The sequence below is a fragment of the Astatotilapia calliptera genome, chromosome 16 (genome assembly GCF_900246225.1).
Source record: "Astatotilapia calliptera chromosome 16, fAstCal1.2, whole genome shotgun sequence".
NCBI lineage: Eukaryota > Metazoa > Chordata > Actinopteri > Cichliformes > Cichlidae > Astatotilapia > Astatotilapia calliptera.
The window spans coordinates 16,242,329-16,265,222 of record NC_039317.1 but is presented as its reverse complement, the minus strand read 5'-3'; the positions used below and the strand labels follow the sequence as shown (position 1 = coordinate 16,265,222).

The window sequence follows — 22,894 nt, the reverse complement described above, 5'->3', positions numbered from 1 at the left end:
CTACAGTCAGCTGAGACTGAAGAAGTCACTTGGATGAGTGACGAAACGTTTCTCCAACTGAAAATGTCCAGATGAACAGAATCAACCTTTTGGGATTTACTTACCTGGATGATTAAGCACGCATCAAGACGTTATTTTATTAAACATTTTAAAATGTTAGCAGCACAAACAAACATTTTTGCAGCACAAACCAGCACAAACGTTTGACATCCATTTTGTTTGATTCCATTAATATGGGGGGGGGGGGGCTGGTTGACGTCTAGAAATTTTTGTTAATATCTTTAAAATAATAACGGCACAAACAAAAATTTCTGCAGCACAAACCAGCACAAACGTAGCACAAACGTTTGATACCACTTTTGTTGGATTTGGGTAATGTGGGGGGGCTGGTTGACCTTTTGACCTTTACATTTTCATTAATATCTTTAAAACAGAAGCAGCACAAACGAAAATTTTAGCAGCACAAACCAGCACAAACGTAGCACAGTTGATTGACACCCATTTTGTTTGATTTAATTAATGTGGGGGGGCTGGTTGACCTCTGATGACCTCTAGAAATTGTTATTAATATCTTTAAAATGATAGCAGCACAAACGAAAATCTTTGCAGCACAAACCAGCACAAACGTAGCACAAACGTTTGATACCACTTTTGTTGGATCTGGGTAATGTGGGGGGGCTGGTTGACCTTTACATTTTCATTAATATCTTTAAAACAGAAGCAGCACAAACGCTAATTTTACCTGCACAAACGTAGCACTAAAAAAGTAGACCATTTTGGCCCGTTTTGGAGCAGTCTGGGGGGATGGTGACCTTTGAATGACCTATAAAATAAAGTTTAATATCTCGGAAACCGTAGCAGCACAAACGCTAATTTTACCTGCACAAATCTGCACAAACGTAGCACTAACCGCTCCGCCTATTTGCCTTTACGTTTCAAGTGGGTGGGGGGTCAGCTTCACTCTGCTCTTTTTTTTTTTTTTTTTTTCTTTATTAGTAATATAAACATACAAACAAAATGCACCATATATTACAGATTCAGAGAATAAACATTTCTTACATATTAGCAACTTTCATATATAGTGAAAATAAAATATAAAGATGGGGTCACATAAATTAACAGATTATTAACTCACTAAATACTTCACTCTGCTCTTTCAGCAAGGATATAAAGCGAAAAGGCGCTACCGTAAAGACTGGTGTAAAAGCGCAAGGAAATTTATGCGGCGAAGAAGAAGCAGCTGGCTTGACCGCGGCTCACAAATGACCGCTCACTTTACCGCGGTGAATAAGCTGTGACATTTTTATGCATAGACCTGAATTCAGTGGGAGGAACCCAATTATCCTGTACCTATTTCTCATTCCATGCACATCCAAGTCAGCATTGAACTGCATAACGTAACAGAGGACGCGTGTTGCATAAGGGCAGAGAAAATGGGTAGCTGATTTTATCGATCATCGGCCACCACTGTCCCGTTTTCGTAAGACTTAAAAAAAACACAAAAACAAGAAAAAAAATGCAGTCAGAGGTTGTACATGGCAACTTGTGCCAGGAAACTGTTAATAAACTCCAAAAATCAGTTACAACTCCCTTAATCAATGCCATGTAATATGACAGATCGGGAGCGAACCCAATGGGCGCGTGGGTGGGCGGGATTTATATGGAGAATCAGCCAATCTGAACCAGGAAGCCACAGGCCATCCCAACAGCTGCGAGTAGAAGAGCCTCACAGCGTTCGGTGTAGCTATTGTGGCTTATTTCAGCCTGTTGTAAGCAATACATTAGTCATTTAGACGTGATTAGAAATGCTGTTAAATGTTACTGGTAGATGCTCGTGCTTTATGTTAAAAATAGGCAACTTGTGGAGCTAAGTCACGCGTTGACGTTAAACGTTCTCTGCGAAACTTTTGCAGAGTTGAAAAAAAGGAAACAAAATTGCCAAAATGGAGAGTCACGAACGGGCAGCGGCAGTGGGCGACGGCGTGCTCGACTTCTCACGCTTGGGTTTGAACACTCTGAGCGTTGACAGTATCACCGACAGGAGGAAAAGAGACACCAAACAACTCTACCTGAACTACAACCGACTAGGCTCGCTGCCGTCGTCGGTCACCCTGTTCTTCAACCTCGAGTTTCTGGACATTAGCAACAACGGACTTTCGTTCATCTGTGAGGACATTATGCGCCTGACCAAGCTGAAAACACTTATAGCCAAGAACAACCGCTTGGACGAGTTCTCGCTGCCCAAGGAGTTCGGCTCTCTGCAGCTGGAGGTGCTGAACTTTAGCGGGAACCGATTCGAGGAGATCCCGCTTCAGTGTACCAAACTGCTGCGCTTGCAGTCGCTTTCACTCGGAGGAAACAGATTGAAAAGTATACCTGCAGAGATAGAAAACTTAACCAGGTAAGGTAACAACACAAAACGGCCGAAAAGTCAATATATGAGTGACGTTTCAGTCCAGCGCTGAGGTAATGGATTACGTATAGTGTCCAATCTGCATATCTTTGCTTGAGGCAATCGACTATATTGCATACGATATAATCTGACCAACTGATAATTGAGGGGGTGGAGAGGAATCAATCTTTTATTTCTCTCCAGTAAAGCCCTCTGAATATTACCTGTATTGGTCACTACATAGGTTTTTTTTACGACTTCCCTTTTGGTTAAATTTAACAATGTAATTAGCTATGGTCGTTGCTATGGTTATCTGCTGCAGAGACGGGCCAGCCTTTGGGCCCCTCGGCCCGAGCTAAACCCACCACCAACGACACACTTCAACGCTGCTAATACTAGTACTATATATTGTCCACGCTTCGTCTCGGCATAATACATCTGGCACAACTGTTATAATGGGTAACTATTGTGCTTGTAAAAAAATAAAAAAAATAAAAGAAACCAGCAGACAATAAGTTTCTAAAACTAGTTAGCTGTTATTTAGGCATAGACTTATTTTATTTTTTTTTAAATTTATTTGCATAGCAATGCAATTGTTAAAACAGACAATATTAACAAACTTAAATAGAAACTTGCTAACTTAGTAGTTGGTTACCAGTGATAATGCCTATGGTTTTAATGCAAAGTCGCATCTAGTCAAGTCTAGGCTTTCATCTGTTTGAATCACTGTTAGTGAATCATAATGATAAATAACTAAGATAAAGGAAGCATACCATTATCTTGCTTTTTTTTTTTTTTTTTTTGTTTGTTTTTGTTTTTTCCTGTTTTGTTCATACATCCTTTTTTGTTTTTTGTTTTTTTTAAATCTCAGATATACTTATTGCAATCTGTTTGCAGTTAGTGTGGATAAACACTGTCCTAACTCTGACAATGAAAATTATTATCCCAGTAGCATTAAGTTGTCAAACATTCACTTTCTCTTGTATGATTACACAATAAAAATATACATTCATCAACCTGTCTTATGTGACATTTTCAGGGCTTAGACTGTTTATGACTTGGCCTGGCTCTGCTCAGCCAGTCAGCAACAATATCTGAATATAGCCAACTAAATCTCACCTGTCAGGCGACTAAAATATTACTGCTAAGATCTGCAATTTGTTTCCTGATGTTTCTGAACTTATTGGACGCTAAACATGTTAAAATGCATAAATCCATAAGTTGGTGATTAATGAAATATCTTAGTAAAAATTACTTTTTCCTGCTGTTCTTTATGTTATGGAATTTCACATACATTTTAATTTTAAAATGTATGTGAAATTCCATATTAATTTCATATATAAATTGTTGAAATAATATATCATTTTTAATTTTTCTGTATTTTGAACTTATTATTATTATTATTATTATTATTATTATTATTATTATTTTATTTATTTATTTTTTTTTTTAAAGAAGAAAAGTAGATGCTGTTTCTGGGGAATATATTAGGATATGTGAGTATTGGGCCCAGCAGTACTCGCAGTACTCCTTGTGCCATATCGAATGGGATCTTTCGACTGGTTGCTAGGGAAATGTATTTCTCTACTGGTTGGTTGTGGTTGCTGGCTCTCGCTGGGTGAAATCCGATTGTAAGAAGGTTCTTCACTAGAAATATCCTACTAATTGCTTTGGTTGCTTGCATATTGCAACAGTTGCTTGTAGATTTTCATGTTTGTCTGCAAACATTTGTTAATTACTAGCCGAGCAACGGAACAACTTGAAAAGGTATGACAAAAACTGGAAATGGAAGAGGTTTGTCTTTTACAGTAAAAGTTTTGCTCCAGCTGTGCAGCCAAAAATTTCAGAAAAAGTTTTTGGAGAAAAGTCTTTCACTTCCATTCAAACTGTGACTGCAGTAGCAACCAAAGAAACTATGAGGGTTTTGCCAACAGGGGGAATACACTTTTCCCAGTGACAGGTGATTGCACGGGGTCGCAGGCTTGCTTTCCTATTTTCACAGCAACTGCCATCAACCTCCTGCAACCACTTGAAGCTGCTGGTTGCCAAATGGTGTTTAGGGCTGTCTGACTGTGGCTGTATTCGATTGGAGTGTATGGGAAAATGTCCCTTAACCCTGACAAATTTGCTGGTGAATTTATTGACTCAGTCGCTCATTTTGGTTTCATGTTGAATAAGACACTAACTCTATTTTGTAAGTTTTGATTATTCAATTTCAGAAAGGAGGTTTGCGGCACTGTTGAAGACATTGTTGGCAGAAAATGCAGAAAGTGAGCAGTTGAATAAATTCACGAGCAAGAACGTGGTTTTATAACCAAGCTCAAAAGTTCACTGAGATCAGAGGAGCTCATTTCAAAATAAAAGCGAACAGCTCAAGTCTGTTCAAAACTTTTTCAGCCCTGTTTTCTGTTAAATGGGGCAAAGCAGGGTAAGGACTTCTTATCTTGAACTGCTGACAGGTACAAGTGTCACAGTGACCGAATGCTGGGCCAAAGATCAAACCTAATCGTTTTATCAACGCGTACAAAATACTGCAGCTCAGAGGCAACCGATTTAATTATTTAAATTTAATTATAAGACACATACTGGCAGGAAGTATTTAGACTTTTTTTTTTTTTACAGTAAGCCTTTTATATGTGGACAGTACAGTATTGTATTCACCATTTTTCCTTGAAAACTGCTCAACATTGAATTGCATTTTCCAAATTCAACTACACATTCTCACATGGATCGAAGTCTGGGCTCTGACTGTGGCTGTTCCTGGAGGTGCTTATTGAGCAGAATGGATATGGTGGGCTTAATTGTTAATATTCTTGCATACTCACTTAAAATAACTTAATGACACAATAAAAGAAACTCCACACTGCTAAGCTTCCCTCAGTTTGTTGCACGGCTGTCTTTCGAAACTCATTACTTCGATGATGTGGAAGTAGGATCGTTACAATGTTACAAAGCCCTTTTCAGGTGATGCCAGTTAAATGGAAAGTAGTAGATGTCTGAAGATGTGTTCAGACCAAATGAGAGTTCAAAATATTTCATCTTCAGATGACAACCAGAAATGGTGGACAAACATACTTAAACTGTTTCTGGGCAGCCTGAGACCTATGATTCAACTTCTCTTTTATGTAGAAAAAAAAAAGAGGGGGGGGGGGGTCTTGGAGAATATTGAACAAATATAAGTGAATATTTGAGGACTTTGAAAAAACCCAAACAGTTGACTCTGTTTGCACAAAGGGGAAACTTGGCTTCACATTTGATGTGAACATATCATAAAAGGGATATTTTATAGACAAGCCACCTAATTGCTGCAAAAAGACAGTATATACTTTTTTTCTTTATTATCAGGACTAATAAATTGTGTGTGTGTGTGTGTGTGTGTGTGTGTGTGTGTGTGTGTGTGTGTGTGTGTGTGTGGACATTTACGTTCTTGTCTCAGCTTTAATGCTGCATCAGCTGAAGCACCCTGGCAACAGTTGTGCACGCAAAGAGATTCCTTTTGGTTATGTGTCCTATAGCACCTGATAAGGGTTCATTAAGTCTCTTTGCAATGTAGGAAAGTTACTGTCCACTTGCTATCATAATCATTGATAAGCACACTTTGATTACACACTGGTGATCTTTGTTTCCAAAAAGCTCAGTGACTTGTTACAGCACAGGTTTAAAGGCCGTCTCCTGATCTAATTGATTACGTCATACAAACTCATCTGTGTTCACTATCACTGTATGTTAAGTTTTTCTTGTTCTTCAAAAATAATCCCTCATGCAGCAAAATGACTTGTAACTCTACACATTTTTCTGCCTGAGTAATTTTCAGTTTGTCCTTGTTGACCTAGTTGCCTGTAGTCCGTCCTCGCTGACCCTGTGAGTTTGTGAGCCTCATTCACACAGAGCTGGTTCGCACTGTGTTTTATTGAACATGAAAGGACAATCCAGTGCCCAGTATATGAACCAGGAGGTCCTGGATCACAGAGACAACACTGATTGGTCAGGGATGAGAAAGATGGAATGCATCTGAAAAAATCCTGAAGCACACTGGATGGTGCTTGTATGCGAAAACTGTCACTGCAGCCAAATCTGTTATCCTAATAAAGGTTTCAACTACATTAATATGTTTTTTTTTTTAAATTTTAAATCTAAACTTATGCTGCATTTCTGTCTTTTAAAGTCAAAGCATCTACTGTGAATTAAGACTGTTTGATTGATCCTCTGGACATTGTTTTTGAATTGAAATGCAAGAAGTGACTTCCATTAAAATGTGTGTACAAGATTAGAGCCTGCCTGATATGGGATTTTTAAGGCAATACTAATGGTTAATATTGGCTAACCAATAAATCAGTCAGGCTTTATATAATATCTCTAATATATATTATAGACTATATAAAGGGGAAAAAAGTCAAGCTAGTATTCTTTGACTATATTTCCCAAAAATGGTTAATCTAAAGGGGGGGACTTGAGTCACTTTTCATTCCAAGCTCCTTAGATTACTGCGATGTGGATGACTGAGAACCTACAAAGACAATTGACCTGATACAACTCCATAAGATTTGTGACAGACTTTGGGGGGGGGGGGGATTAATTGTAGAGTCTACAAAATAGACATTTAGTCATATTGCCAATAAACTAATACAAAAAAATAACTGGTGAATTATCTAGGCAAGCAGTGAATGAATGTGTCGTGCTGTGGTGTTTCAGGGGTGCAAACAGAAGAAGAAGACAAAGTACATGTAACCACATGAACCAGCTTTATAACCTTTAAGGACGCGCTGAACTTGATTAGCTGATAAACCTTGCATATCAGCTAGATACCTGTAAGACGGAGAGAGGTGCTATACTAACAAGTTTCTTTAGGTTTATCCTTCCCATGACCCAAACATTAGTCTCAGCAAGCGATCTTGTAGGATGGCTGGTCATTGTGCAAGTTATCACTAACACTGCTGTGATCAAATGACAGTTTATAAAATACAGCAGCGGGCTATAACAAAACTATGCATGGATGATGATGTACCATGAGTCAGTTCATGATATGTCTTTGAAATTGTCAGTAGTTTTGTTTCACGGTGTTGGTGTGGGCAGTGAGCAGACCCTGAATGTCTCCGTTCTTTTCAAAGAGAGGCTCAGCCACCAAGGACAGGATAATGGCTTCATGTCTCGCAGTCGCTGTGTCATCAGTTCCTGCAGGCAGATGGCCTGACAGCTTACTTTCGCTGACCAGCCACCCATAGCTCTCTCATGTCTCTCTTTGATGCCATCCCCTCACCCCCACCCACTCGTGTTCTTGATACCTATAATAACTCAGCATGGTGGGGGTTTTTTTTGTTTGTTTTTTTTGGGGGGGGTTATTTAATTTTTTTGCCTAGCAACAAGCATGTATGTCTGTTTTCCTCAATGTAAATGTCGTCATCATCATCATCTCAGAATTTATTTCATGTCCTTGTTTTGTTTTTTATTTAAATCAACATATTTTGTAAGCAAAGTTTCATATTTGGTGACAAACCTGAACTCTGACCATGAAAAGGTGAAGCTTCAGCGCCCCCTTGTGGCATACTTTAATGTAACACTTTATTTGTTTATTTAATGAGATGAAATCATCATTGGTGGCTAATACAGTGCTCTTTGTGGTATCTGTGGCCCTCAGCCATCAGCAGGGTTGACAGGAGTCTGAAGCTATGGCTATAAACTCCTATTGTCTATAGGAACAATAGACAATAGGAGTTTAATTGGGGGAAGAAAAAAAATACCTGCACAGCAGCAATTGTGATGGAAAGTGTAATTTTATTGCATTTAGACTTATTTATTTAAATTTGTCATGGTAAAAATCACAAAGGAGAGAAATGGATGCTCTACAACAGAGCACCATATGAAAGATGGTGCTCTGTGTGATGCACGGAGGAAAAAAATCTTGAGATTGCAAATCAATACCTGTTTTCTTTTGTCATCTGTCAGTTTGGAGATGTTGTACCTGGGCGGAAACCTTATTTCAGCCATTCCTCCTGAAGTAGCGAATCTGCCCTACCTCACCTACTTGGTCCTGTGTGACAACCGCATCCAAAGTGTCCCACCGCAGCTCACCAGGTAATATCAGCACTCTCCAACTATCCTAGCAATCGCCACACACCAGTCTACCTACAGCTTGACTATATGGTCTCCTCAGAGATGCTATCTGAGTTAGAACTGTAATTTATCCTGCATTGATCAGGTAGCTGAACTTTCAAGTAGTCATGATTTTTATCAAAGTGCAAACAAAACTGACAGAGTGCTTATGCATCCGATTCTAGGCTCCACTCGCTGCGATCTTTAAGCCTACACAACAACTTGCTCACTTACCTGCCGAGAGAGATCCTGAGCCTGGTGCACCTGCAGGAGCTCAGTCTTAGAGGCAACCCGCTGGTTGTGCGCTTTGTCAAGGAGATGACCTACGATCCACCCTCATTGCTAGAGCTGGCAGGGCGCACCGTTAAGAGTCGAAATCTTCTGTACTCCCCTTTTGACCTGCCTGCAAACCTGGTGCGTTATCTGGACTTGGCCAGCAAGTGTCCCAACCCCAAGTGTGCCGGTGAGTTGTGCCTAATGATTACATGCCATGTCACCAGTTTCAGTGAACAATAGGTGGGTGAGGCTGCTGTGCTCCAAGCCGGAGCTGTGTGCCTCAGATAATCAGATTGAGGATATCCTCTCTTTGATATACAGATTTAAATGTAGCAAAAGAAATCTCACATGGATTAATTGTACATATGGTGACCTCCTTATTTGAAACTTATTTTATGAGCATCTATCCATTGTATCAGTATATATGACAGGATAAGGATAAGCGTCATAGCTCCTTTAATTTTATCTTGTGACCTTCCTATGGAAATTCCATATCCCAGGTTGGGAACCACAGTTATGTCACCATGCTCACCACACTTGTGAGCTGCTCACTACAACTGTTGTTCCTCATATTGTATATTATCCATCCATTTTCTTCTGCTTATCTGGGGCTGGGTCACGGGGGCAGCAGCCCAGGCAGAGAAGCCCAGACCTCCCTCTCCCCAGCCACCACCTCCAGCTTATCCGGGGGAACACCAAGGCGTTCCCAGGCCAGCTGAGAGAGAGAGAATCTCTCCAGCGTGCCCTGGGTCTGCCCCGGGGCCTCCTCCCAGTGGGACATGCCCGTAAAACTGCGCCCAGGGGGCATCCTTGTCAGATGCCCGAACCACTTCAACTGGCTCCTTTCGATGTGGAGGAGCAGCGGCTCTACTCTGAGCCCTTTCCGAATGGCCGAACTTCTCACCCTATCTCTAAGGGAGAGGCCAGCCACCCTTCGGAGGAAACCCATTTCCGCCGCTTGTATTTGCGATCTCGTTCTTTTGGTCACTACCCACAGCTCGTGACCATAGGGTGAGGGTAGGGACGTAAATCGACCGGTAAATTGAGAGCTTCGCTTTTACACTCAGCTCTCTCTTCTCTCCGCATCACCAATCTGTCTGTCGATCTTTTGCTCCCTTCTCCCATCACTCGTGAACAAGATCCCGAGATGCTTAAACTCCTCCACTTGGGGCAGGAACTTGTCCCTGACCCGGAGTAGGCACTCCACCCTTTTCCGGCTGTGGACTATGGCCTCAGATTTGGAGGTGCTGATTCTCATTCCCACCGCTTCACACTCGGCTGCGAACCGTTCCAAGGCGAGCTGGAGGCCATCGCCTGATGAAGCCGACAGGACCACATCATCTGCAAAAAGCAGAGATGAGATCCTGAGACCACCGAAGTGAAAGCCTTCCACCACTTGGCTACGCCTAGAAATTCTGAACAGAACCTATGACAAAGGGCAGCCCTGGCGGAGCCCATCACCCACCTGTGTGTGTGTGTGTGTGTGTGTGTGTGTGTGAGTGTGAGAGAGAAGAACAGCACAAGTTACTGTTACTTAAGCCTGACTGTGCATTTCCTGTCACTCTTCTTGTTCCAGGTGTGTACTTTGATTCGTGCGTGCGCCAGATCAAATTTGTAGACTTCTGTGGAAAGTACCGGCTACCCCTCATGCACTACCTGTGCTCCCCTGAGTGCACCTCTCCCTGTAGCTCCAACCCGCAGAGCGACGCAGAGTCTGAGGAAGAGAACAGTGTGCCTGCTGACCGCCTTCAGAGAGTGCTTCTGGGATAGTACGACCAAGAGGAACATCTGATCCTCTGTCCAGACAAATCCTTGACAGTTTGCCATTGTTTTTATAACACTAACAAGGACCCTGATTAAGACTTTATTGGACATATTAGTGCTCATACACATTTTTATTTCCCCCCCCCCCCCCCCCCCCGTTTCAGCCACTGAAACGCACAAAAAAAGTGAGACAACTTACTAATGTGAAATCTATTCTATGAATGTTTTCGGTTGGTTTTCTTTCTTTTTTTAATCTTTTTTTTCTTTTGTTTCATGAAGCGTGTTGTCTCACCATACATCAGTCTATCTAGAGCACATGAAGGAAGGTCCTTCCACACCTGCTTGCCTCATGGTTGAGCACAGGAGGGCAGTAAAACTCTTGTTTGACTGAAGGAGTGAAAGGATTCTTTTTTGTTTTCAGGGCAACATGTTTAGTTGTAATTACAACATTTCATTCTGTGCAGATGCTACAGTGTATTAGTCTGCATTTTCACTTTGAGTATGAGCTCTTTGTCAGCCTTCATCTGACTTTATTTGACCATCAAGCCTGATGTGCCAACCAAGAAAAAGTCAGTGTTTTTTATAGTATGTGAGCAGGAACTTTGAACACTGTTTCAAACTGCGGTACTATAAATATTTTTTGTGGTTTGAGATGGGCTTATGCGCACTTTGCTGTGGCCAGTCCCCCAAAATACTAAAGGACCAGTATGTAGGATTTTGATGGGGAGGGTTCACTTTCAGTCATGTGATCAACCCTGGAGGACCAAAAGAAAATTAAACATTGCTGGCCAAAGCTAGATATGCCACATAACTGAGGAAAAGTGCACACCTGTCAATTTTCCAGCTATTTCAAACCACATGTTTAGATCACCCAAATATGAAAAGCAAAGATTTGTGAACCATAAGTTAGATATGTGGCTGTCTAGTCAGCATACTCAATGACAAGGGAGAACTAAACTGTGGTCAAGTTTAAACCATTGTGTGTCATTTCAAATAAATCATCACTGACAACCTGGGTATCTGTGAAGGAGATGACTGAGGACCGAGTCCTCACAGATGGAAAGTAACTGTTAACTATGCCAATAGAATATGTCTTTGCTTTTGAAAGACTGGGGTGTGTCATAGACAATGGTTCACATGGAGTCCTGCACTCTGCGCTTTGTTAGCAGTTGTGAAACAGTTGAGTGTCTGATTATGGGTTGTAATGGCTGTGCAGCATTTTGGCTAAACACAAACCAGATGAACAAAACCTGGTTTTGGCTTTCAACACAGGAGCGGGTCCTCATCCACCAAGCTCCAGTGTTTCTACTTTAGCCCAGAAGAGATGAGCCAAACATTGTCTCTACAGAGGACCTTTCATTAGCAGCCGCTCCAGGTTCCTCAGAGGTGTTGACTTGGTTGTCATGTTGCTAGATCCCACTTAATCCTGCATACTGCCTTCCGAATAGCAAGGTGGCGATCTTTTATCAGTGCTTTTGTCTCAACTGCATGCCACCTTTGGGGGGGGAAGGCTGCGATGGCTTAGTAGTTTTAAATTAACTCATAGTGGTTATGTGGAAGAATGCTTATCCAGGCTGACTCACAGGAAGTGGATGTGGGTTGGGCCAGGGAAAACCATTCACTGTGTTCTCACAAAAACAATAGCTATTGAGCGCAACCCAGTACCAGCCTTTGTGTTTATGTTCAGGGCTGTTAGTTTTCTGTGGGCATAAACATATGAAGATGTATCTGAATAAAACCCACAGTCAGTGATATATGTATGGTTACATATCTGCTGCAACTTTCTGCTTGTGTGGAAAGCTGGATCATTTTATAATGTCCCAGACAGTTTGTGTCCATTAGTCAGGAGAAGAAATCCAATTTGGCTTCACATTAGACCTTAATGTTAAGAAAACAGAAGAACGTTCTTCTATGTTACAGAAGTTACAGTAGTTACAATTCCTAAGTGCCTTACTAATCAAGACTTCTAACAGCAAAGCAAGTATGAAGAAACTGATATATGCACCCTGAAATGTGAATAATTTAGCTTTATAAAAGTCACTTATCTGATTTCCATACTCATCTGTTTAACAGCAAATATACAAAATAGCCCTTTAAAACAAAATGGATTTATATAAATGTATAAATCCATTTTTAAAAAAATGTTAAAGTGCTACATTTGTAACAAGCTTTGGAATAGACAATGCTTTAACCTCAGATATTGTAAGTAGATGTACAGTAAATAATGACATTAATAAAGACTGATTGTTATATCTTTAAATTGTGTGTGTATTGTGATCTTTTCTGATTGAATTAAAGCAAATGGGAGCAACAACTTGGAATTCTTCAGTTGCATTTATGTTGTTATACGATTTGAATACAGAGGCTGCTTTTCAAATATCTGGTATCTGTAATATGCATGTGTGCAAATGATTCGCACAACTATTAGCTGAAACTATAACTAATGTCAATTTAAAAAGTTACATGTTCACCGTTTTAGTCCTGAAAAGGACTGAATTGCATTCCTTTTACATATATTTTTTTTTTGTATGTGTTGGTCTGAGCAGCAGAATCTCCTCAGATCCACACAGCCTGTGATTACAACTACATTGATTGCTGTTTAACCCTAATAGAATCAGAGTACTTTTTAATGCTGGTAAAAAAATAAATATATATATATGTACACACACACACACACACTCTTTATTAGGTACACCTTATCAATATTGGATTACCTTTTGTTTTCAGAACTGCCTCATTCTTCGTGGCCTATTCTCAACAAGGCACTGGAAACTGTTTCTGCAGATTTATTGACTGAAATTTCCTCCAAAACCAATCTGATTTTAGCTTTGTGATATGGTGCTCTATCCTGCTGGGAGTGGCCATCAGAAGATAAGTACACTGCGGTCATAAAGAAATTAATTTGGGATGGATCAATGCCTTCATGTTATTTACACCAAGTTCTGAACAAGCATGAGAATATTGCAAACGAAATCAAGACTCATTAAATATAATATTTTTCTAATCTTGTATTGTCAAGTTTTAGTAAGCCTGTGCAAGTTGTAGCCTCTGTTTGCTGATCTTAGCCAACCTGCTGTGGTCTGCGGCCGTACTCCATCTGCTTTAATGTTTGATATTCAACCACTCATTGCATTAGTTGCAATAAGTCTGTTGCCTTCCAAAGAGCTTGAAGCAGTCGAGCTCTGTCATAAACAAGGTATTTTTCCCCAGAGAACTGCTGCTTACTGGGTATTTCTCTTTTTTTGGACCATTTGGACCATTCTCTGTAGAGATGTCTGTGGAGGAAAATCCCAGGACACCAACAGTTTCTATGCAGTTTCTGGCACCAATAACCATGGCAAAGGCAAAGTCCCTTAAATCTCCTTTCTTCCCTCATGCTGAAGCTCAGTTTGACTGGTCATCTTGAATTGTCTACATGCCTACACTTGCAATGAGCATGTGTACTTATTAAAGTGATCACAGATGAAAAGTAACACTCAGTTCTTCTGATCAGTTACTTGCAGATATTTCCTAATACTAGCCACATGCCTAAATTAAATAAGAACAGGGTTGGATTGGCTTTTGTAGAATCACTGGTTGCTGCTATTATCTGACTAGTAGTAGTGAAACCAAGAAGCTGCATTGTTTTTTATGTTGCACCAAATGCTGTACAGGCACCTCACAGCACCTGTTCATGCTCATGCTGTTTTTTAGTTGCAAACTGAACTTGTTTGGGTCAGCGTTCACAGAAATACTCTTTTTAAAATGTATTCATGCGCAACACTGGCTCCTAAAGACTTTGTGTTTGTTGTTTGCACGAACCGTTCCATTTTGTAGCTTGAATATGTCCAGGTTTCATTTGCATATGAAGGTGAATTCATTCTTGCATTTGAATACCAAGAGCCCTTTTCTGATACAGCTAGTGAATTCCGCCTCTCACAATCTGCAAATCCTTTAACATCAGCAGCCAAAGGCTGCTAAACTACTAGTTTGTTTTCCTTTCTCTCGCCTCTTTTCACAGTTTCTGTTCTTACCTCGGCATCTAATTCCACTTCTTTTCACCTCACTGTTTCATTAAGCCTGGTTGGCAAAGAGGGTAGCACATATTTTGTTTATTTTCAATGGTCTTTGAGCAAGTCACAGCTGGGTTCCACTGTTTTTGCAGCGTGTCTCTTGTTCCTCATTTCTGCTCTCAGCACTTGCACATGAACCCTTCTACCAACAGCAAACACCAAGGAAACACTCTGGCATCACTGTGCTGAGTTACATCTATGGTTTGCACGCACACAGTGGTATACCTTGTCTGTTAAATAAGGGGATGCTGTCAAATGCAACCTGAGACGCAAGCAGTGATGAAGCACAGTTAGCTGTGACTGGTAGCTGTCACCAAAACCAAAGAGTCAAATCAGTCCTGCAGAGTCATAGAAAGTAAAATACTGCTTGAACATAGACTTTGAAACCTCGGATCACTCCTGAAGCAGAATGGGCCTGCAGCAAGGAGGATGTTTTAGACTTCTCGAAAGGTAGCGTCTGTGTAGTCCTTGTCACATCTGAGGATTAATGCAAACATATATAATTTTTGTTTGTTTGCTGAATTCCATGCAGCACAGCTCTCTTTGGTGGTTACACTACAGCATTGCAGGTGATCCAAAAATCAAAGCACTTCTACGTGTTTTTTTTAAATATACTTTAATCCTCTTAATGCCCCACAGTCTGAGGCATACCAGCCCATATCAGCTCGTAGTAAAGCCAGTATGTTTTACACATGCGTGCCAGACCTCACACGATCGCTTTCAAATTTACACTTATTACTTATGACAGCCGCACACTGCAGACACCCTGTCAATAAGGAAGCCTTGTCTTCAAAGTCATACCGCTAATCCCGCCGACAGTGAAAATCAGGCTGGAGTTCGGAGAAGCAAGAAGGGCGTAAGAAGAAGTGGCAGGTAAATAACCATCCAGAGCTGAGCAACTGTGTTTTTGTTTTTTTGGTTTATAGCTTCTTCCCTTCCTTTGTTTTCCTTAAGCCATTCAGTCTTCTTTTATCACTTATCTCTTATTCATTCATCTCAGGCAAATGTTTGCAGCAGCCAACACTGTCACATAAATGCTCGGGAACTTTGAAAGAAACCATGTGCAGCAGCTAATCACACACAATAAGGAACATGTGACTGCAGCTTTTGGATATATTTGCCTTTCATTGATGATGTGTAGTAGAAAAGAATGGCTGCAAAAAAAGCATCACTTTTTCAGTCTTTCCAAAGCATTTAACAGCAGTCTGCTTCAGCATTTGCTAAAACTGTTGCATGTCTTTGCTTGAGTGTCAGAAGTGTATACGACAGATCAAATAGCTTAAGACTGTGACACGGCAAACTCCTCTTTTGGATCTACAGTTTCACAATGTTGACAAATTTTTACATCAATGTAAACAATGTAATCAATCACATTATATAATAGAAAGCAATAAATCCAATTAAATATAGCTAACGATGAAAATGAGAATGATTCGATTGAGACCATAAATGGAGCTAAAATGAGAATTTGATTAAATAACAGTTATTTGAGTAAACAAACCCCTAATGCGTCAGGACTCTTTAAAACTGTTTAACTTTAGCTGTCAGTTATTGCATAATCACTTGTTACCTGTTTATTTTTTTTAACAAGTGTGTAGGCTGATGCTTTACAGCTACCACATTAATCATTATCATAATCCGCTGCTTTAGAAACACCATGATTGGAACCTGCTTGGGAGCTTTGATTCAAAGTTTCTAATCCAGGTCCATAGCAACACTGCAGGAGGATCTGCGGTGTTCCAGAGAGGGCTTTGTCTCCCGGTATGTCAGTGGGCAAACCTGGGCATGTCACGGAGGAGCGTCCGGGCTCAAGCAAGGACAGCTTGGAACTGGAAAAAAAAAAAAAAGATTGTGATGCTTCAAACGTAGAACAATGTGCTTCCACCCACACAGTACACTGTTGGTGCTGCGGTCACATGTTGGACCACAAATGCAGATGCTTCCATGTCAGGAAACAGCGGTGCATTCAGGAGTGGTTCAACAGGAAATGGTGTGTCAGGAGCTTATAAGCTTTGCTTGTTTTTTGTTTGGTTTGGTGGACTTCCAGCTGCTCCATGTGCACAACACGGCAGAGAAAGATAGAGGCTCTCACTGATACCTTAATTTGGTAATTATAACATCTCAATGTTAAGCTCAGTGGAACAACATGTGTCCTGTTTCATCCAGTTCGCCTTCCCATTCAGCCTCGTCTGTTTGACTCCTGCTTTATGGGTGACAGCCCCCTCCCTGTCCTCACATCAATTATTCAAGCTCCTAGTAACCTGAGCATCATTGCAGTCCACCTGCTGCTGCAGTTATTTTGAACCTGATCTTGAAGGAAACCCGAGAGTGATCGACACACTTTGGGTGTAACTGAGCTGGTGACAGCATTTCAGCCTTTCAGTGGAGTACTGACATCATGTCATTTGAGCTTAGCTCACAAGAAAAATTATGAGCTTAAAAACACTCGTCCCATATTCCACTCCAGCTCTTTGTGCATTCTTTTAAAACTTTCTTACACTGATGAGTGATTAGTACTGTAGTCAGTGCATTTTTCATAAGGTCCTATTGCCAGCCTCCAATGAAGACCTAATTGTCCTTAATGAAATACATGATGTTGAATTACATATTTTAACATGCTTCATAATAATCTGTTCTCCCGGCACTTTATCATATTTAAAACCAACAGTTTGGCCACAGCCACTGACATGAAAACCATCTTCCAAATAATGCATATTGCAATGTAATATAGGTCCAAAAAAGACACAAATAAACAATGGGTCTTTTGCATTGACGCAGCTGGATGTCAAGTGCCTACATCGTGTTTTATGTCTTTTTACTCAACAAATGAGAGAATTTCTTGTATTTTTTAAGTGCAATTTTAAAAATAACAAATAAAAACAACTACTATCTTTTTCTTCTTCTCATGACTACAAGCCTGCACTGAATTTAATTCTGCTTTGAAATATTTACTTGTTGAAAGTAACAAACAATGCTGTTACTGAAGAATACACTCAATGTGCCGGAAGCTGTTTGGGCGTTCATTAACCACAACGCAGTCATTCCATCCTGTTTACGTAAATATGTTTGCGTCTGCGTTTCACCTGGTTCCCACCTGAGAAGTCTGAAAAATGAAACCCAACTTTTGGGATAACTGCTGCAGGGCCCCTGTTGTAAGCTTTCCGGTTTTGGAAAATCTGGTTTGTCATAGTTTCGATGCCAGAATAATTTATATGTTTAATTCCGGGGAAAGGCCACAGGAGCACAAAGCTTTTTCAAACATGAAACAATGGTGCACTGTAAACACGTACTGTGGCCTATTTGAAATAACAGGGAGCTATATGCGTCTGTTCAGAGTTTTAATATAGATTAAGTGACTTTAAAATTTAAAAGCAGTGAACCTATAGATTAATACAGCCATGGGAGAAAATTTTATATCGTGTGAATGGGACTAATGGGGGCAGATGGACGCACGAGTGGATATCCGCATATTCTTCTTTTCTGATAATCTGTGTTTGTCTCTGTTTCCCCACTTACAGCTCTCAGTGGTGGCACTCCCTTATCAGGAATGACCCGCCGTGTAGGCTCACACTGTAAGCCTACAGTGACGTCTTAATAACACCTTTATGTCTCATATAGCCGGCTGAATAAATGCTGACATACCTCTGCAGAGGCTCGCTGAGCAATCTGAGAAACTCAATCTGTCCTCATCAGGCTGCACGGCGACCTCATGTCCATCCGTCATAAACGTCTGCTTTGGAAGAAAAATAACGATAATATAAACAGTGATGATGTGTGTTTCTCTTTCCATTAAAACGAGCGCTGTTTTCACTCTATTTATTTGTACTGGTGATAGTTAGAGCGCCGCCCTGTCCCATCTGCCACACGCAGGTCCCCGAGGGGCCCCCTGTACCGTACTGGACCCACATTGTCACAATCTTGCACCGCATCACGCTTTGAATTCTCTTTTTTGGAGAGAGAAACAGAGAGAGAGAGAGAGAGAGAGACAGTATCTCCCACACACACTCGCTCACACTCGCGCCCTCCCCTTCCTCCGTGCGCAAAGGAGGACTCCAGAGTTCTGCTGAACTTCTCCAGAGTGACGGGCTCTTTCCGGAGTGACGGGCGGGAATCGTTCCAAGTGTGCGGCCGCGAAAGCCATGTAGCAATGTTAGATAAGGAACTATATTTTAATTTATTTTCAGTTTTTATTATCATAAGGTTTCTGAGTCTGGCGACATGGAGTCCGAGACGGGACGAAGCAATGGGATCCTGCGTGCGGTTTGAAGATCGAGGTTTGTTCTTTTGAAGTCATTATTTTCTTCTTCTTCTTCTTCTTCTCAGCGGGTTTAGCTGACAAATTGGCTGCTTTACTGTACAGCCTACTAATTACAGCCATGAGCGGTCGCCTCTTTTACCGGATAGGATCGCACTTCACAGCTGATTATGCTACCGAACCCGGAGGAAGGCTTATTTTCTTTAAGCGATCTCGTACAGGTGTTTTATCCAATATTCAAATTTTTATAGCTCATAAATCATTGCTTTCTTCTTCACTTTATTTTAATGTTATCTGTTTCTCTTTTTATTGGTGCTTCATTACAAAGCAGTGATGACACGCACGTTTCATTCAGTTTATGCTCTTTGCAAAGTCTGGACGGTATGGCTAAAATCAGATGAAATTTATCTGGACCCATACTAATGACATAATATTTTAATATGATGCTTGCATGGATCCACATGCAATCCTTGTATGTTATATCTACAGTATCTACTCTCATGATAATGATTAAATAATTAGGCTAATAACATAAGGTTTCTCTATAGTTTTTTCTTGGTAAACTTTAAACTGATACGCTGAGAACTCATCAGATTTTCTGCTTGTATAGTCAAATTGCTTCCGTTCTCAGAGAAAATATACATTTTGATGAATTGATGTCTCTATAAAATATATAATCCAGAACCTACAAAAAAAATGGATGATGTGCCCAGAAATGGCCTGAGGTGGGATTTTAGTGCCAGTAATTGCGTTCTAAATCAGCTTAGGGAATAAACTTATAAACGGATTACTGGCTATGAAGGAATGTTTCAATAATGGCCCCTGAACCAGGCTTTACATCTGATGGTTACAACACTCTAATCTTAAAAGATGAACAGAGTGATTGACAGAACAATGAATGGGCTTTACTCCAATTTTTAATAAGAATTAAGAATGTAAGAAAATGTGTCCCAAAGGGAGGCACAGTGGTACACCCCTGTTACCAACATTTAAAGACACTCACTTTATTTTATTTGTTTATTTATTTTAAGGCAGCGAAACTGCGATGATTCTTAAATTATTTAACCTACGGCTCTATAGTGTCATTTACAGATTAAGCTTACAAATTAAACATTCCCGAGTCGATCCAGGAAGGAGATATAAATCCCTTTGGGGTTGTATCAGGAAGGGAATCTGGTGTAAAAAGAAATCTGCCAAATTAAACATGTGGAACTACTGGCTGTGGTTTTCTATTTAGTTTAAAATGCAAGAAGAATAAATATAATTGTAATAAATATAATTTTCAAACTTGTTGCTTTTTTTTAAATGGAGATGTCATAAAATACATTTAAAAAGGATTATCCTGTAACAACAAAAAACTTAGAAATAGTCCTCAACATAAAGTGAGGAATAATTTTTGAATTTCATTTTCTGTGGTGCATAAAACTATGAAAAAATTCAGAGAATAGAGAGAAATCTTTTCACATAAAGGAAAAAGCCAAAAGTGATGATTGGGCTTTTGGACATTTGCATTAAACAAGAAAACGAAATATGGTGGAAATCACTTCACAGCTCAGAAACACTGCTAACAACCACTGAGAGTGAGCACAGTTTTTGCTGCATTCAGAAATACAAGTGAAAGTTTTATTATGCAAAGACAATACCATAAACACTATATGCCTCTCTGGGTCTGAGTCATCTAAAACAGGCAGGTGCAGAGACTATCATTGCACAGATACAAGCCACAGTCTGTGAAACTTGCCATGAAGGAACCATTAATACTAAACAGCATATACAGTTTTTAGGTTCTGAGCAATATTTTCCAGCTAAACCCTTTCAACCACAGACCCTGTAAGAATCTGGGTGCTGAACTGGCCTGCCTGGAGTCCAGTGCTGTCAATCTCTGAAAACATTTTTGTCATGAAATTGGCTCTGAAATTTCAATCTGCTGGCATATCAAGCACACCTGGGGGGGGAAATGCCATTCACAAGAGCAATTTGTCTCTGTAGTTCCCAAAGGTGAGAATGTTATGAAAAGAAGAGCTGACACAACACAGTGGGAAACATATCCCTGTTCCAACGTCTTTGAAATGTGTTTTTGGCATCCGTTTCAAACTGTCACGTCCCAAAATGTGCTGTTATTTTCCACAAAGCAATGTTTCTCAATATCTGATACGTTGTCTATGAAGCGAGTCAAACGCAGGGTTCAAATGATTTGCAAATCACTGCATACAGTTTTTTATTTTATTTAATTTTTTTTAAGACAAACTTATAAGTACAAAAGTGAAAGCCCCGCTGCAGGCACATTAAGCCCATTAGGCCCATCCCATGTTTAAAGTAAGACAATCAAGGCTACAGGTAGCTCAGGTATTACTTGCGGTTTAGCCTTCAGGACTTCAAAAGACACTCCTCATGATTATTCTGAACTGTCAAAACATGTCCATAAAACCAAGCTCAGCTTGGAGTCTAGCACTGCTCTCCCTGCTTACACAGTGACCCCCTCACAGTTGGATGTTGACCTCTGCAGGGGGGTGGGTTTTGGCCTAAGCTGAAAGCTACAGAGGCAGGATTCTGAGAAAAAACTTGCGGAAATGCCTCTCTCTGACGGCTTTTCCTGCAGGAAGCAGAAGAACTGTGATCTAAACTTGGAAAGTGACAAAAGGATATGAACAGGAACTCCAGACATTTCCTAGATATATTGAAAAGATGGCTTCTTTGTTCTGAAAACAGCCTTAATATTTGGAAATGCCTTATACTTTACATTACTGTCAGCCCTGCTTAATCATTTTCACTCAGGAGCTTGCAAATGGGATGTTTTTATGCCACACTGCTACACTGCACTATTTCTGCACAATTCCCCCTTTCATTTTGATTGATCCCATAACTGAACAGCCCCAGAGCCTTTCAGGTTACCTTAGTCATTCTACAAAGGCGAGACGTGTGATGCCTAATAGCACTCTACTCACATAAACACCCACCGGTCTGCCAATTTGTATCGATACAAGTAGTCTTACATCGTCTTAGCAACATGTGGCTGAGTCACAGCAGCGATTACAACGATCAGACTCTCGTCTGTCCTAGTTACAGCTCACAGTATCATGTGAGACCATGCCGCATAATTAAACGTGCAACATGTCAGTGCAGCCCAGAGCAGCCTCATAAAAATTCCTGCGGCAAGAGTGACAAACTGTTGTTTGGCATTAAAGTTTACCTCTTCAGTTGCAGATGCTTTAAATTAAAGGTATAATTGTGGATTGTTTGGCTGTCGGGGAAATCTTAACCCTGAAATGTTAACTTTGATATGCTAAATTAGCTCTGCTGTTCCTTTTTCTTTTGCCTGGTCAATGTGAAAATGTGTGTTGTCACAGGCTGTGGTCCACTGTTTGCTAGTTTACCTCTGGGATCACAAGGTGATGGTAAAAATTGAGGATAAGCAGAAACAGAGTTCCTGTTGTACATGTTTATTGTTTTAAAGTTGGAAATACCACTAATGCCTAATAACTTCTCTTATTTATATTCTAGTAATTCTAATATTCTTGTCTGTTTAAAATGCCTGTTTCTGTTTGGGCTGCTATCTATGCAATGCACAATCACTGTCTCTGTCCCTGTCACTCCTCGTCTCGGAGGTTTCTGTCAGAGCACCACACTGTGGTGGCTTCAGGTCCTACAACTGTCAGGTGAATCATAAACCTGGAAACAGAAACAAAATGCCACTACATGTGTTTTCTTGGTCTCTAGTATCTTGTGGAATTTAGTACATTGGTCCATTAGTAAGATAAATAATTATACAGTAAAAATGTTATCGCAAAACAGGAATAAGTGATTTTAGTGTTTTCGTTGTTGTTTTTTTCACAAAGAGCAGTGTGTTTCTTCTGTCCATTTCATCACATCTGTGAAATCTATTGATTGCTTAACAGGATGTTTTTGTGATGGTGGACGGACTGGTGCCAATCATGGAGCCTGAGCTGAACTGCAGCTCCCAGTGTGAGTCCCCATTTTGCTTCATCCAATCTGGAGTCAGCAGGCAGGACAGCCTCGACGTTCTGCAGAGGCTATGCAGTCTCAGCACGGTAACCTCTCTCTGTC

At 40.4% G+C, this 22,894-nt stretch overlaps 1 protein-coding gene across 1 annotated transcript; it reads left to right on the top strand.

Annotated features, from left to right (window-relative positions):
- Nucleotides 1-1,850: 1,850 nt before the first annotated feature.
- Nucleotides 1,851-12,782, top strand: lrrc58b (leucine rich repeat containing 58b). The gene is made up of 4 exons (XM_026145261.1): nt 1,851-2,401; nt 8,336-8,464; nt 8,668-8,945; nt 10,335-12,782. The coding sequence occupies exons 1-4, from the start codon at nt 1,944-1,946 to the stop codon at nt 10,526-10,528; spliced, it is 1,059 nt and encodes a 352-aa protein (XP_026001046.1). The 5' UTR covers nt 1,851-1,943; the 3' UTR covers nt 10,529-12,782.
- The last annotated feature ends 10,112 nt before the right edge of the window (nt 12,783-22,894 follow it).

Coding starts and splice junctions, on each gene's coding strand:
- lrrc58b (XM_026145261.1), top strand. CDS start 1,944: ATGGAGAGTCACGAACGGGCAGCGGCAGTGGGCGACGGCGTGCTCGAC. Junction 2,402..8,335: donor GAGATAGAAAACTTAACCAG/GTAAGGTAACAA, acceptor GTCATCTGTCAG/TTTGGAGATGTTGTACCTGG. Junction 8,465..8,667: donor GTCCCACCGCAGCTCACCAG/GTAATATCAGCA, acceptor ATCCGATTCTAG/GCTCCACTCGCTGCGATCTT.